At 51.9% G+C, this 16,039-nt stretch overlaps 5 protein-coding genes across 5 annotated transcripts; 2 read left to right on the top strand and 3 right to left on the bottom strand.

Moving 5' to 3' along the window:
* Positions 1 to 201: 201 nt before the first annotated feature.
* Positions 202 to 1,527, bottom strand: DRE2 (electron carrier DRE2; the record flags this gene model as incomplete). The annotated part of the gene is made up of 4 exons (XM_076629357.1): positions 202 to 263; positions 324 to 843; positions 912 to 1,120; positions 1,308 to 1,527. 4 exons carry the CDS (start codon positions 1,525 to 1,527, stop codon positions 202 to 204), a joined length of 1,011 nt encoding a protein of 336 aa, XP_076490479.1.
* A 1,888-nt stretch (positions 1,528 to 3,415) lies between these two features.
* On the top strand, positions 3,416 to 4,878 carry JCM6883_006858 (uncharacterized protein; the record flags this gene model as incomplete). Its single annotated transcript, XM_076629356.1, has 4 exons — positions 3,416 to 4,135; positions 4,203 to 4,309; positions 4,381 to 4,478; positions 4,538 to 4,878. 4 exons carry the CDS (start codon positions 3,416 to 3,418, stop codon positions 4,876 to 4,878), a joined length of 1,266 nt encoding a protein of 421 aa, XP_076490478.1.
* Positions 4,879 to 5,172: 294 nt separating this feature from the next.
* On the bottom strand, positions 5,173 to 7,932 carry HOS3 (histone deacetylase; the record flags this gene model as incomplete). The annotated part of the gene is made up of 6 exons (XM_076629355.1): positions 5,173 to 6,029; positions 6,093 to 6,320; positions 6,392 to 6,611; positions 6,673 to 6,722; positions 6,797 to 6,863; positions 6,943 to 7,932. 6 exons carry the CDS (start codon positions 7,930 to 7,932, stop codon positions 5,173 to 5,175), a joined length of 2,412 nt encoding a protein of 803 aa, XP_076490477.1.
* A 97-nt stretch (positions 7,933 to 8,029) lies between these two features.
* JCM6883_006856 (uncharacterized protein) lies at positions 8,030 to 9,468 on the top strand (the record flags this gene model as incomplete). The annotated part of the gene is made up of 3 exons (XM_076629354.1): positions 8,030 to 8,292; positions 8,361 to 8,855; positions 8,916 to 9,468. The coding sequence occupies 3 exons, from the start codon at positions 8,030 to 8,032 to the stop codon at positions 9,466 to 9,468; spliced, it is 1,311 nt and encodes a 436-aa protein (XP_076490476.1).
* A 3,720-nt stretch (positions 9,469 to 13,188) lies between these two features.
* Positions 13,189 to 15,940, bottom strand: JCM6883_006855 (uncharacterized protein; the record flags this gene model as incomplete). Its single annotated transcript, XM_076629353.1, has 5 exons — positions 13,189 to 13,448; positions 13,511 to 13,972; positions 14,466 to 15,149; positions 15,230 to 15,697; positions 15,757 to 15,940. The coding sequence occupies 5 exons, from the start codon at positions 15,938 to 15,940 to the stop codon at positions 13,189 to 13,191; spliced, it is 2,058 nt and encodes a 685-aa protein (XP_076490475.1).
* Between the last annotated feature and the right edge of the window lie 99 nt (positions 15,941 to 16,039).

Raw genomic sequence — 16,039 nt, 5'->3', positions numbered from 1 at the left:
GAGAGAGGAAGTTGAAGTGGAGCAGCTCCACGCGTTTCGGTGCCGGAGAAACCTTGAAGAAACAGTGACCTCACGCGAAACTTCGCGAAACGGATTTGTGAGCAGCTTCCAGGAAAACCGATTCCAAACATGAATGTGAAGCAGAGAAAAGAGGGTAAAAAGGCTACAGAAAGGAAAGAACTACACGAACGCGAGATTGGTTCAGATTGTGTCGTCCATTCCGGAAACTGAAACTTTTTGACCAGGTTCGAAAGCGGGCATGCCTACGATAAAAGAAGTACATCAGGACACGGCGTCGCAAAAGCACAGTACGAATAACGTACCGAGATAAGGACAACTTCCACACCGGAAAGCGTCTCCCAAATAACAGTTTCCACACGAACTCGTTACTCCACTCTTCATCTTCCTTGCTCCTGCCGTACTCGAAGACTTCACCGTCTTATTCGGTGCCGCCTCGAATCCGGCTTGAACTAAATCATCCGGTTCCTTCTCGTCGAGGAGAATCTCCCGCAATCCACAAGTACAATTCTTGCACGCCTTTCGAGTTCGCTTCACGTCGCAATCTTCCCGTTTGACGAGGGTTGGTCGTTCGAGGTCGGCTTCGGTAAGGAGAGTGGATTCGTCGATCGTAGGAGTCTGAGCTCCGGAAGAGGTTGCGGCTGTAGTGAAGGCCCAAAGAGACGCTTTCGCAGCGCGAGAAGTTCGGGAAGGAAGGGGAACAGCGGAGTTCCCTGAAGAAGAAGAAGAGGCAAGGGGAACGGCGGCAGATTCGAGGTCGGAGGCAGGGCGTTTGAGCGAGAGGGGAGCGGAAGAGGAAGATGCGGCAGATTTGGTCGCGAGGATCTGAACAGGAGCGGCGCACGATTAGCCTGGCCACAGTTCGAACATAAGCGTACGAGAATACAACTCACGATACCGCTTTCAGTCTTGTTCGCTCCTGACAGTCCGACCAATCTCAGTTCACCTAAAATCTCTTCGCTCTCGGCGGCTTCTCCTTGGACTTCGAAAGTCCCTCCTTGCGCGAGTGCCGGTTCGAGAATCGCCAATAGTGATCCGGTGACAAGTACAGCCGGAAGGAGTACCGAAATCTGAGAGTACTGGAGCGGAGATAACGAAGTAGCTGTGCAAAGTCCCGTGTCAGCTCTTCTCGTTCCAAGTGAGGCCTGTTCTGAGGTTCCCAGTGGATCCAATCGCCGATCCAGCTACCCTGCAGGAGCCCTCCATGCCTCAGGACCTTCAAAAGATTCTTGATCATCTAATCAAACTAGATTTGATTCGACCACGGCAGAACGAGCGGGATGACTTACCTCCTTCCATGATACGATCCACCATTTGCATCTCTACCTTGCCCTTGATCGAGAGCTGGCTCACGAGGGCTTGATAAGATCCATCTTGTGCCGCTTCTTGAGAGGCGACTACGAGGATAGACGCTGGTTCAGCGGGCGAGGGAACCGAGGTAGGAGCTGTACTAGGTGCAGGTACTCCAGCGATATCCAAGTCGTCGTCGAAAAGTTGAATCGAAGTCATTGTCGTGGTGAAGTGTTGGTCGCAAACAAGTTCTCGAGGTCGCAAGTCGTAATGATGCAATTTCTCGCCCAACTGCTTATATCTGCACGGCAAATAGGTTAGTGAACGACGTTCGTGCCGAAATTTTCGCGCCTTCGAGGCAGAGCGAAATGAGATGACTCGAAAAATGAAAATTTGGCCCGCCGCGGCGACATCTTGAGCTTGACACTTTTCTCGCAACTTCGTTACTTTTTTCTCCCTTCGACCATGATCGTCGTGATACCCAACCTCTCGTCCCACCTTTGTTGTACCCCAACGGGCTCTGTTGAAAGCTACATACGGTGGTCTTCGGCTCGAAACATGACCCATCATTCTGCTTCCAAGGCCGAGATTACGGGACCAGGTCCAGCGAGATGCTTGAAGCGCCGTTTACTGGAGGATATAGTAGGGTGCAGGCGAAATCCAGGCGAATCCTTTATGGAGACGTAACTTTTCGATTTCGCCGCTTGATTCGACGACTCTCGCTTCGTTTTTTTCGCTTCGACGGCTTCCAAACCGCTGTATCGACTCTCTATCGCTTTACCTACAGGTCAACGTTATCAAAGTACCCGAAAACGTCGCTGACGAAGACGCACTTTACGTTTCTGATATTCTGTGAGACATTTCTCTTCCGATTCAATGCGCTGCTTCGACTGCGACTGACAGAACTGCGGGCTCTTCAGTGTCACCTCTTACCATCAAGTCATGGATACTGGTGTAAACGAGGGAGACGTCGTCGCAATTGCCGGAGCGGGACCGATTGCGAAATGTCTCTATCAGTCAAATGCGCTTCTTCGTCTCATACTAACGACACCATGAACATCTTAGTGTGAGCTCTGACCGTCAAGTTATAGATACTGGTATCGACCAAGGAGACGTCGTTGAAGTGTGTGAAGTTCGACGCTCTGTAGCAAATGCGGCTTTTCGGTTTCAAGTCCTTCGGATCCACAGTCGACTGACAATCTTTGAGGGTGCCGCACTCGACATATCGTCTCATTGTGCGCACGAGGTAGAGGGAGTCTCTTACTGCTTCGAGCGAGAACGAACCAGTGGCGAGAGACCGGGAGCTGCTGCGCCTTCCCATGCTGGATTCCCTGTTCCAGCTTCGTACGACAATCAAGCCTGGTGCCAGTTGATCAACGTTGAAGCTGCAACTCACCATAGAGCTGTAGCTGTGAGCTTAGCGAGATCGTCGGGCTCAAGCTGATCGTCGCGGATCGTGCGCAAACCTTTTCTTTTGGCGATCACAGCTTTTTTTCCCTCTCTCTCTCCTCGGCGCAGAGTCAGAGAAAGGCGCAACGGCAAGACGATGTCGCACGGTCTGTGCTGCACATACGTCGTTACGGCTAAGAGACGTTTACTCGTCCGAAAGTCAGAGAGCGAACGTCGATGAGAGTCCTCTTTCTCCCGATTAACTTTGTCGAATGACAATGCGTTTCCTCTTGAAGTGAGAAGACGGACTGTTCCGCGAGTTCTGGACCCACCTGAGCCGCCCTGTAGCCTCGCTGAGTCGCTCGTGTCAAGGGAGAAGGCCAAACCGCATGAGTTTCACCTCGCTTTCAACTCAGTCCGACTTTTGAAAATCGATGAGCGAATACACTTTTCAGAGCGCGACATACAAGACTTCGGCCTATTGGATTCGAAAGAATGTCCGACGAAGGGGAATTGCGGGAGAGGAAAAATGGAGAGAGGGAAGGGAGAAGAAAGAAGGAAGTCGATCAACGATGTCATTTCTGCAGATCATGATACTTTTCTCCCTCTCTCCCTTCCGCGCACTCTCCCTCCTCTCTCACCTCTGCAACCCTCGTTGCCTCACCTCTCCCTTTGACTCCTCGTTGCCTCCTCTCCGTGCTCCTCTTAATACAGAAGCATGGAGGAGGCAGAACGGCTGCGTCAAGACCAGCAACGTCAGGAATTCGAAAGACGACAGTGGCACGACGGAACCGAGTCGAACTCGACGTCGACTTCGAATTCGGACAATTATTACGCTCCTCCTCCTCCTCCTCCCTCGAACTACCCTCCACCTGTAACTTGGCAGCAGTTTCAACATGAGCAGCAAGTTGGGTACCGACACCGACCTCCACATCCCGACAATTTCTATCAACATCCTTCTTACCTCGACTATTCATACCATTCTTCCCCTGACATCTCCCCCTTAACTCAAACATCCTATCCGCTCTATCCCGTTCCGAATCACTCCGTTTACTCCGATCCATCGCCTAGCAACAGCGTTGGAGCTTCAACCCCTTCGCCGTATGCGACTCCCCTTCCACCTTCTTCACAACCCACTCCGTACTATCCGGCAGAATCATCGTATCGTCCGACTTATGGAGCCGTCGAATCAGCAAGGTGGATGGCGACGATGGATGGAACAGACGAAGAAACGGTTCCTCCTCAATTTCCTCCAGCTTCGTTTCGAGACCTGCATCCCTCCCAACATCCTCCTTCAGCTCTACCCGCCGGTTTCTCGATGCCTTACGCCCCGTTGTCGGTCGATACCTCGTACAGGCCTGAAGCCGCAGCGTCGACGGATAGACGACCTTCAGACTCGAGCCTCGCTTCGAACGATTCTAGTTTCGCCTTCGCCCGAGTACGTTATCCCTCTTGTGCGCTGCTCGACTCGTCTTCATAATTGACCCTCGCTCTGTTGACGGCAGAACGAGGGCATACCGGGTGACGAAGCAAGTTCAGTGAAACCGTTTATCGAAAAACTTTACGGTATCCTCGCTCGACCCGACACCTACGGAGACGTCATGAAATGGAGGTCAGTCTATAGGTCATACTCATCGTTTTGACCTCGAGAAGGGACTGACCAGGAGTTATCGTCGTTCATAGTGACTCTGGAGATTCCTTCTTCGTTGCTCATTCTGAGCGCTTCATTCGAGAAGTCTTACCGGAGCAATTCAGTCATCAGAACATCCACTCGTTCACCCGTGAGGATTGCCATTCCCTCTGGCGAGAATACGTTCTCGAGCTGACTTCGCCACCGCAGGACAATTGAACGTCTACAATTTTACTCGTATGTCGATCAAACAGCTTCGGGAAGGGCTCTCCATGTCGTCTGCGACGACTTCGGAATATTCAGGATGGTCACACCCGCTGTTCAAGCGTGGAGATACAACGACCTTATCGACCTTGAATCCTCGACCGTCGAGAGCGAGGTTGTTGAAGAAACTTGAGAAACAGTATGGAGCGACCCCCCTGAGCCAGAGTATGAGTGGCGAGTCGAGTAGCGGTAGCGGTAGTGGTGGCGGGTCAGGTAAAAGGAGTAGAACGGAGAAGAAGGTATCGGACAAGAAGAAGTCGATGTCGAGTATAGACGAGCACGGGTGATCATTCTCCTAGTGAAAGAGCAGTAAAAATATGATATCAACCTTATAATAGTCGTTCGTTTTGTCTTCTCCCCCTATCCTTTGCATCTATTCCGTATCAGCACGGAGCAGCATTCTCTCTTCCTTTCGTTTGTATCCTCACACCAACTGTAACACTGTCGTTACTCGTTTTCTCACAGCATTGGCACTGATCGAGATGGTAGTAGAGACATTATCTGCGAGAAGGCGTCAAACGATTAGCTCTTCGACGAAAAATGACTGGTCGAGAGAGAAACTCACACGACAAAGCCGGTCGTTACATTCTAGGTTCACCCAGAGACCCTTTCGAGGGTTCATCTCTCGTTGCGGCCGAGGACGAGCCAATTCCTCCCTGTTTCCAAACGAATTTGATCGCAGGTCTCTTCTGCGTCGATTCTCCTCCTCCCGCTTCGTCTCCTGTCGTTGCCGTCGGGTAGAAGCTCGCAGAGGGTATTGACGAGAAAGCCGCACTCGAAGTTGATGGTAGAGGAGGTAGACCTGCTTCGTTCGTCGTCGAGATCTGATCGTTTTGAGCCTGCGTTGCTGAGATTATCCCACCCGTACCTGCTCCGAAGTTAGGTATCGTTTGTTGATGTTGTCGAACGAGAGGAACCGCCATATCGGCCAATCCAGCGTAAGCCATCTTGATTTTCCGCTCCCTTAACTGCCTCGATCCAGTTGCCCCAACTTCCGTAACAGGCGTTCGGATCGGAGGAGATGTCTTCGTTCTGCTGCTGGTGGTAGTCGGAGGAGATCGTGGTTCGTCGTCAATGTAGTCGAATATCTCTTTCGTGCTCTTGATCCAACTCTCATCGCCGTCTCTGAGTCCATTTCCGCCTCCTTTCTTTCTCGTCGTTGTACTCGTTGTGCCTAGTCCACACACTTGGACGATCCTGTCCAAATCCTCTGTTCTCTCTTCTTCCTCTTCGCCCAGTAAACCTCGCAAGACCCCTAAACTCCCACTCACTAAAGCTCGATCGCTATAACCACCTTCCAAGACGAACAGAACTCTTCCGTTCGTGTATCGTTGTGCGAGTCGTTTGATCGAAGATGAGAAGAGGGAGTAGAAAGAAGGTGGAACGTTGAGCCCGTGCCGTGACATCGAGGAGTACTCATGGATCGACGCATCGAAGCCTGTAGCCCGATACGATCGTAAGCATCTACTAGTTCCAGAAGGAGAGAATGGAGATTGCGGACCTGCGGAAACTAGTACGAGAGTTTCATCTTCCTTCGCTCCAGTCTTTCTCAAGAACCCCTCAACTTTCGATCCGCCGAGAGCGTCCCGGTACTGCGGCCACAATCGTTGTTGGAAATCTTCGACGGAGGTGTAAGGCTCGAGGTGAGTGTTGTGAATGAATTGAGAATGAGGACCGGAAATCTGGACTGAAGCTGCAGCGATCAACGACGGATCTCCTGATTCGCATGCTGTTGTATAGCTCCTTTTGAGTATTGATCTGACGATGAATGAGATCGTCTGAAGAGGAAGGTAGACGAACGAAATGAAAAGGCATCGTGCAAACTGGAATACATGATCTGTAAAGGTCTCGGTGCTGTCTCCTCCTCCTCGGTTGGTTTACTTTTCGATGGCGAAGTACTCTTCCTCGGTGAAGCACGTTTGCGCTGGTTCTCGGCGAGTCGTTCTCGGTACGTCGAAAGAGTTTGATTCGCTTTCTCATTCAGTTGCCATACGATCTCTTGGGTACCGTTGCCGTGGTGCTGTACATGTTCAAAGCTCGATGAGCTGAGATCGTTCTCAGGTCAGAGAAGGGGAACGTACGAGATCGATATCGAGAATCACGACTCGATTGATTCCATGTTCGAGATGAGCTAAGAGCAACGCGAATCGACAGATCAGCAACTGCAGCAGCCTCAGTACTTTGATAGCCACGAGCTATACACACCATGAGCTGCCGCAACCGCCACGTTATTAACGAAACAGAAACCTTGAGGATTCGCTTCGCCGCAGTGCTGTGAACTCGCTCAAGTCACACCGCTGAATCCATCAGTAACTTCATCGAATTCAAGGTAAGCACAGGAGTGAGCTCACATGTCCCGGCGGTCGAACTACGACGAATCCATCCCGATAAACTGGTTCCTTCTCTTCGTTCATGACCAGATCGACTCCCTTACAAACCGCCCCCAACGCTCCGAAGATGGCTTGCTTCGACTCGGAACATAAGTAGAGGTCCCCTTGAGGTAGATGAGGTGGGATTTCAGATTCCTTCCTTCCTGATGCTGTTGTCGCGGTCGAAGGAATCTGGTCGATCAGGTGAACGAGTTGAGTCGGCCAGGGAGATTCAGAGAGGAAAAGAGCTGAAGAAGAGGGCGGCGGAGGGGGTTTTCGAGGGGAAGAACGTCGTCTCGAACTAGAAGGAAGAGGAGGAGAATCGTCTTTCGAGGGAGAGGAAGGAACGGTCGCAGGTGTCGTAGAAGCGGTACGTTCAGGAGGAGGATAGTAGTCGGGAGGGTAGTTCGGGACTCCGTGAATGAGCTGAAGAGCGGGAGAATCGATAGAGAGTTGATCGTTCGAGACGAGAATATCGAATGGAGATGATTTCCCAACGACCGTCTTCCCCTTCTCTCTTGCTCCACCTATCGATAAACTCTGCATGAGATTCCCTAGTTCATCGTCACCATCTGTACCCCCTGCTGTTGAGGGAGACCATTTCTCCCGATTCAAGCTTCTTTCGTATTTTGACCATGCCGCTGCAACACCCGCTTTGACCGCTCGGATACGTTCAGGTCGTTCCACAATTTCCGCTAGGTCGTGGTGGTTTCGAATGTATCGGTGTTTGCTGCAATCGGGTTGGAAGAGGACGAAAGTCGAGTTTGAAGTGGGGAGAGTTCCGGCGTCGATCGTCGGTACCGGCGGAGGAAGTGAGGCGTTAATCGACGTAGACGGTGCAGTGGCAGTCGAAAGAGACGAGGTGCGGGAAGAGGAGGAGTTGGTGTTGTTGAGCGATAGCGAGTCGACTAGTCGTGAGAGATCGTCTGCTCGTTCGCCTTCACTCCGAATCGCACTCGGTGGGTATGTCATTCAGCTAGACACTGCAATCGACTGTGTAGAAGATGATGGACGGAGAGAAAGAGCGATTCTTAATGAACTTCGCCTTGACTTCCTCCCATTCACCGACATGGCTTCCGATCCACCCGTAGAAGACCCCACCCCTCCACTCGACTCTCCTTCGCCGTCCTCTACTCCTCTCCCACCTCCTCCGCCGCCGCCTCCGTTGCCTCCTCCTCCCGATCTCTCTTCCCTTCTCTCTCGCCTGCCTCCACCTCATGTCCCGATCGGTGGGTCTCCACTGCATCGCACTCCCCTGCCTCCTCCCCGACAAACCCGAGAACAAACCGATGAGAAATGTTGGATCTTTTCGAATCAATCGAATGCCCGAAGGTACGTCTCTTTCTTCGTCTATGCCTAGTCTGACTCGGCTTATCGGAAGAACTCGATGTACCGTATAGGGCCTTGGGATTGGAACCACAAATTTCGATGTATTGCTACATCAATTTCCGCAATTCACTGAGCTCTCTCACTCCAGTTCCCGGTCATCCAAACGCTTTCCTCGCGAAAGACGCACCCCAAAACTCGGCACCTTTCTCCCTTTCCGGCGAGGATGACGATGAAGGGGGACCTGGACAATTGAAGAAAGTTACGCTCAAGAGCACTCGAGTGGGAGATCGAGAGGTTGAATTGCCAAGCTATTGGTGGAGGTGGTTAGGTGGACGGTATTGGTACGTTGCGAAGGGGAAGAAAGCGGTAGAGAGGCACTTTGCAGAGATGGGAGATCTGTCGAAATTGGAAAATGCGAACGAAGCGGGAAGGGACGTCAACTCGTGGAAGATGATCAGGACAATCGAGAAGAGATGCCAGGAGAAGAAAGAGGAGGACCAACTACCTGGAAAGAGGGAAGAACGTCAAATCAAGAAAGCTTTGGGAGTTGTCGATCTCAATGAAAAGTGAGTCTGCGTTGGTCTTCTCAGCTCTTTCCCGTACTGACGATAGTTCTTGCAACCTAGCTCTGAATCTCTCACATCATTATCGACTCTCTATTCGACCTCTCTACAGCGACTCCACTCTCACGTTCTCCGAATCTATTCCCCTCTCTTCACCTCCCTCTCGCTCCTCCCCAAAACCTACACCGACGGTACTCAATCCGAACTACTCTCGACCGTATACACTCGTCTCACCGATGGAAGTGCATTCGTATTGGGAGAAAGAATGGTTGACGCGTTAGGGAAAGTAAGCGGCGAGTTGAAGGAGAGGAGGGCGAGAAGGGATGAAGAGAGAAGAAATAGAGGAGGAGGACCCGATGGAGCGCCGCCACCGGTCGATCTAGGGTTCGGAGGTCAACAACCGAGGTTACCGCCACCGAGATCGAACAATTCAATTTTCGGAGGAGGGATGCCTCCGTCGTTACCGCCCTCTCAACCGCCGACGAGATCAAACGATGAAGAAGAGCGACCGGGAGATGGACAAGGTAGAGAAGAAGAGGAGAGTAAGGAGGGGAGACAACCGCGGCCTCCTCGTCCTCCTCAAACTCCTTACAGTCCGGGTTGTACCATCATGTAGCTAACTATATACGCTTGTCTCATAGTTGTTGTAAAGCACTACGCTCATCCTCTTCTCCTCTGAATCGTGAGGCTGGACGTCAAGTTGTGCAAGTCTTGCAGATTCTCGGGTAGTTCTCACGAACCAGACAAGGATCAGTCAAATTCGCGGCGGATCACCTACTATCCGTAAAGCTAGCTTACAGGCGACGAGTAGTCTATAAGACGAGAAGGTCGGAGGCTCGAAACGCATATGAAGAAACGATAAAACAATGCAGAGAATCATCTACCATCAAAATCGTCAAAAGCTGGACCCTCTCCTAATCTCCATTCAATGAGTCCCGTTTCGACAGCATCGGTCGATTCCCCAACTCTCTTTCTTGATTCCTCCGTGCCATACAAAATGATCTTCCGAACATTGAATCCCTCCTTTTCCCCCTTAGCAATGTCCGCCAACGTCCTCGCTATTTTGGGAAATATATCCTGCGTTCCCGCAGCCACAAGGTGTAATGAATCGAGGTTGAGCACGACACCTCCGCTGTTCGGCGCGAGCAACTTTGTTACAAACGTGCAACCCGCCGGGTTGCAATTAGGAAAACGGAGAGGTGCGCGAGTTTCGAAAGGTTGACGGATTCGAGGAGGGTAGGATAGGCGCGGAGAATCGAATCATAGATGGCGAGCGTAGTGATTTGCGGGAAGAGGAGACGAAAGACGTCCATTAAATGGACGCGTGTTTTGTCATGGCGTGTGTCGAGAGAGAGATGGGTGACATTGGGGAGACAGGCAGGGGAGAAGACGGCCTGGCACGAAGAGATGTCGCCCACGATCCGCACGTAGGGAGCGAGAACGAGACGACGGAGAGAAGTGAGGGGAAAACCGGGCACGAGCTTTGGAAGTGATAGGGAACCGTTGGACAGCGTGAGAGTCTCCAGCTCTACTCCGTCCCCATCTCGAATGAAGACTAACTAGCTCTCGAGATGGGGACGAAGCTCGGGTGAAGGACGATGTGTAGGACACACGAGGAAGTCGATAGAGCCAATCTGGACCCCAATCGAGACGTCCATTCAACTTGAGATGCTCACTTGACTCCACCTCTCGACTCCCGTAATCTCCATCACGAGATCCGCCGTCCCTGCGATTTTCAACTGCTTCATCCACCTCTCGACTCCCGTATTCTCCATCCCGAGATCCGCCGTCCCTGCAATTGTCAACCGCTTCGTTCGCGCGTGTGACAAATGCTCACTACTCTTGAGCCTTTCCGCTTTCTTGCTGATCTCATCGTCGAACCCCCTGATGAGGATCATCTCGAAGAGGAGTAGTTGCGCCGCTTGGGTCCAGGATGAGTTGACGAGTGCGAGAGAGGACAAGGTTTCTGATCGTTTTTGGTATTGCGCAACGGAGATGGGCGATTTTGACACGGCTCTTTCGAACAGCTCGAGGACCAACTCGGGTGGGAAGGAGAGGATGTTGACCATAGGCGTCGAGTTGAATCGTTTCGCGTCGGGGAGAACCTGGCGGAGAGAAGGGGATAAGAACCGGGAAGAACGTTAGCCCTGGTCGATGCCGGTAGAGCGAGCAACGCACGAGATGGAGACTTGTGACGACTCGCCTTGTTCACGGAGACTCAGCCGAAAGTGGATGGCAGAAGGAAGAAGAGAAAGAGAAGAGTTGGTTCCCGTTTTGGTCGTTCGCGCTCGGATCGCTTCAACGCTCGGTGGCTCGGTTCCCTCCTTCCTTCGCGTCCTTGTCGCGTCCCGTCACCAGTAGTCTCTCTTTCTGTGAGCTCGTCTGTTCGCCCATGCTACAAAAGAGAGGAGGGAAAGGGTACCATAAATTCGAGAAACTGGGAGATATCAGCTATCGAAGTCTTCGAAGGGAGGTAGATCGTCTATCCACTCGACATTGTCCATCTCCAAGAGGTCAGATAGCTGTTCAAACTCCATCCTAGTCTCTTCTGATCCATACAAGACAATTCTTGAGATCTGGCGTTCCTCCTTTTTCCCTTTCGCAATCCCCGACAGTAGCGAGCTCAACTGTTGCCCCATAGTCTCGTTCCCTCTCAGATCTCCAAGGTGTAACGATTCGAGCTTGAGACCTCCTCCGAGAGTTGAGACCAAACTGGTAGTGAATTCAGAATTGCGCATGTTGATTATTTCGAGCGAAAGATGCGAGAGGTTCCGGAGAGTGTCTGCAGGAGGAAGGAGCAAAGGAATCTCGCACCAGCCGCTGCCGTTGCTAGTGAGGGCAAGAGTTGTAAGTTGCGGAAGGAGGAGACCGAAAACGTCCTGCAGGATTTGGACGGTGTGTCCACTTACGCGTCCCTGCAACCCAAACTTCGTTTGGCCTCCCCAACCGTTGAGAACTGGTGCGCTCCGCATATGTGATACTAGCCAGATACCTCTAGAGTGTAGCGGAGCCAGATCTGAGTTCCATCCGTTGAGAGTTGAGAGAGAGGAGTTCGAAAATTTCCGGGTTGCATCGATGTGGGGTAAGAGCTCAAAACTCGAGTGGGTTGCACAATTTGACCAAATCGTGCAACCCGATGCGATTTCGCGCCCCCAAAACGCGAAGATGCAACCCTCCTCGTATCCCTCCTCTCGCCTTCTAGACAGCGAGCGCAACACGGGATAATGTTTGTCAACGTACTCTCAGCTGATCTATGGACTCGCTTTCAATAATAACGCCGAGAGGCTGGCGCAATGAGCAGACAAAGGTTCTTTTCCGCTCTCACTCAGCTATCATCCGCAAATTCTCCTGTTTTTGGTCTGAGCATTGTCTGAACGGATCACCTCGAGAACCTGAAGCGTGTCGTGAGGGAAATTCACCGGCGTAAGCAGCAGCAGTCCCCTCTTATTTTCTCGTTCTTTGGTGACTCCGTTTTTCAGTCAATCTGAGCTCCAATAGGGCTCTTAGCGCCTCAAGTTACTCTGTAGACTTAGACGTAGTAGGCTAGCTAGAAGATCGGCTTGTCTAATGCGTTTGAGAGAGCTAGGTCAGGGTTTTGTCTGTCTCAAAGCTCAGGTTGCGTTTTCCCTTCTTTTGCCGTCTGGCTTCATCAAACGCTCATCGCTCTCCTCGAGACTCTTTCCGTTTGATAATTCTATCCACTCAGTCCCTTCTGTGCCATTTCTGTGGTCTCACTGCTGACTCTAGCCCGTTGAAAGGAGTTTTCTCAAGCAAGGCAATAACAGCACTTCCTGTTGTTTATTCCTACTCTTTTGACTCGCAAACGTTTGTTCAAGTCTTGATATATACTTCAGACACACCAGCAAAAGCTTAGAGAGCTGGTAAGTCTTGAACAGACGAAAGGTCGAGTCACTTTTCAGCCCGGTTCACTTCTTCCAGAGCGATTGCTACTGAATGCGGAAGCTCGTGACAGCTCATGAGGATGTCAGCAACACTTCTCAGTGTTCAGAACAAACTGCCTGCGGCAAATGAGAGAGATCTCAGCAGGGTTGCACCTTGCGGAAATTGTGCAACCCTCAGGTTGCACCTGGACCAAGCTCGAGGGTTGCACCTTTTGACATTTTTTGACTTCTCTAACTCGAGGGTTGCACAAGTGGACGTCCAATCGTGCAACCCCCCCACATTACCCCGGACACGATCCGAGCGTCTCTCTCGCTGGCTTCCCTCAAGCCCTATACACGCTTTCTGCATCCGTCAGATCATAGAAACACTCTCCAGTGGCAAGGCGAGCTAAAAACCACACGAAAAGAGCGTGTTTTGAGCGAGAAATCGACGTTCAAAAACATGGGTTGCAGGGGCGCATCTCTGGAAGTACCGGGATTCGGAGACGGTCGGAGTGCTTGACGCAGAGGGAAAGATGGATGAGGTTCGGCATAGAGGTAGGAGAGAAGACAATCTGGCACGTCGAGACATCGCCATAGATCGTAGAATCGAGATGCCCACCGAGAACGAGTCGACGAAGATGAATGAACGAAAGTCCGGGTTCAAAGTTTTTGATGGTGAGATACTTTGATTCAAGTTTGAGAGTCTCGGCATCTACGCACGATCGATCAACGTCTGCGATATGAACAGCTCGAACAACTACTGAAGAGACTTACGAGGGAACGAAGCGCAAAGAAACTGGAAATCCAGGGATAAGGCAAACCCGGGGGCGGGGGTCAAGTTGCATCGAGGAATGTGCAGGTACCGGACCTCACTCCATCTCTTGAACCCCAAAACATTCATCGCACGGTCGACGTTCCCGACGACCGACAACCATTTCGTTTTCGCATGCAAGAACGTCTCGGTCGCCTTCAGCTTCGATACTTTCGACCCAATCTTATCGCCGTCATGACCTCCGATGATGATTACGTCATACAAGAGCTCTTGCGCTGCTTGAGCCCAGGAAGAGTGAACGAGAGCGAGAGCCGAAAGGGTGCCGAGTCGTTCCCTGTATTCTCGGTAGTTGAGGAAGGGAGGGTTCGGGACGGCTCTGTCGAAGATGGCGAGGATTAACTCGGGTGGGAGGAAGAGAATGTTGACCGAAGCGGGAGAGTCGAGTGTCTTCGTAGTCGAGTGTGCTGCATCGAAAGAAGGAGAAGTCAGAATCCGTCGTCACGGATCGAGAGGAAAAGAACGCTGTTCACAAGCTGCTGAAGCATCAGCTATCTCTTCCGGCGGACCATCAAGCTTCAAGCGTCTGAGCGCTGTCGGGGACAGAGGGGGAGAGAGGGAACCGAGTTGGGCGTCAGCAGTTCCTCAAACCGACGAGAGAGTAACACGAGGGGGAAGTAGGTCATCTAACTCACCTTGCTGAGCAGTCTCCATTCTGCTGCGACACTTTCAAGAGGAAGAGGAAGAGAAAGACGAGACCCGTTCACAGTTGGTTCCCCTTTTTTTCACGTCGTTCGTGCACGGATCCCTTCGACGCTAAAGCCTGGATCGCTCGCTCGGTTCCCTCGTCATCACAGTTCCTCGTCCTGAGCCTCTACAACTCCGACTCTTCCCTCGACCGGTGGCGCAGTCCGAAAATGGTACAGCAATAGATTTAGAAATGGGAAAAGTATCGTCTACCGTCAAAGTCAACCGGAAGTGATTCTCCCAATCTCCATTCGATATTCCGCATTCCGTGAATGTCGGGACAACCCTCGAGGTCTCTTCGTGTCTCCTCGGATCCGTACACAACGATCCTTTCCACCTTCAAACCCTTCTCTTGCCCTTTCGCGATCGCCATCAGCCTTGACGCCAACTTCCGTTCTCCATCCTCCTCTGATGCTGCAATGTGTAACGATTCGAGTTCGAGGAGTGCTGCTCTGTCGTCCGAAAAGGCGTTCGTGGCGTCCGGGTCTCTTGAGGCGTTCCGGGCGTCCGATCCACGCCAACGTTCGTCCTTTTCGACCGAGATCCAGAGATGCGAAAGTTTCCGAGGAGTGTAAAGCAACGCGGGAAGAGCAGTGGGAGAGTTGTAAGATACGAGGTCGGAAATGGAGAACGACGTAAGTTGGGGGAGGAGGAAATGGAAAATGTCCTCCGTCTCGAACAAGGTCTCCGTGTTTTCGTCCATAATGTGAATGCTGTCGAGGCCGAGAAGGGCAAGGTTTGGCATACAGGTGGGAGAGAAGACAGTTTGGCATGAAGCGCGGTTACATAGGAAAACGGCGTTCCCGAGAACAAGGCGACGGAGATGGACGAACGAGAGTCCGGGCTCGATTGGCGAGACCACCAGGTCAACACAATCCAGCTTGAGAGCCTTCAGACCTACGTAACACCGGCACAAGGTCGTCAGCGTTCAAGATCCCGACAGCTTAGTGATCTGTTACATCGGACGGAGGACTCACGGGTGAACTGAGCGAAGAACTGAACAGAGAACTCATCCGGGTCCCCCAGGTCGTCCCCGGCAAGCGTGAGGTATTGGACCTCAGATCGTTGTTCTGGATCGATGCACTCTAAAACATGCTCAACTCCCACTGTGATCGACAACCATTTCGGTTTTATGTGCGGTAGCGCTTCTAGCCGTTCCGCTCGTGAAAACGCCCACTCCCATCGTTCTTCCCCCCTAACCACTGCGCGGTCATCATCAATCTGAAAGACTACGACTTCGATAAGAAGCTGTTGCGCTGCTTGAGTCCAGGAAGTGTGAACGAGGGCAAGGGCCGAAAGGATGCTGAGTCGTTTCTTGTATTCTCGATCGTTGAGGAAGGGAGGGTTCGGGATGGCTTCTTCGAAGATGTCGAGGATCAGCTCGGGAGGGAGGGAGAGAATGTTGACCGTCGCGGGAGAGTCGAGTGTCGTCGCAGTCGAGTTCGCTGAATCCAGGGAGGGGATCAGGACCCGTCACGCCTCAGAGAAGAAGAATACTACTCACAAACTGAAGTACCAGGGACTCCAGTCATTTCGTTTGGTGGATCATCGAGAGTCAAACAACTGAGCGCTGTCGGGGAGAGGGGGGAAGAGGGGACCAAGTTGGCGTCAGTGATTCGTCCCACCGCCGAGGGAGCAGCACGAGGGGAAAGGATAAAAACTGACGCACCTTGCTCCGTAGACTCCATTGCGTTCGCCACGGCGGAAGCGATTGAGAGAGAGAAAGACAACGAGGCCTTTTCAAGATCGGCTCCCTTTTTTTTCGTCGTTCGTGCACGGATCGTTTC

The sequence above is a fragment of the Sporobolomyces salmoneus genome (assembly GCF_050403485.1).
Source record: "Sporobolomyces salmoneus JCM6883 DNA, S_salmoneus_JCM6883_v1_ctg5, whole genome shotgun sequence".
Classification (NCBI taxonomy): Eukaryota; Fungi; Basidiomycota; class Microbotryomycetes; order Sporidiobolales; family Sporidiobolaceae; genus Sporobolomyces; species Sporobolomyces salmoneus.
Note: the sequence above shows the minus strand (reverse complement) of the source record. Positions and strands in the feature narration are given on the sequence as shown.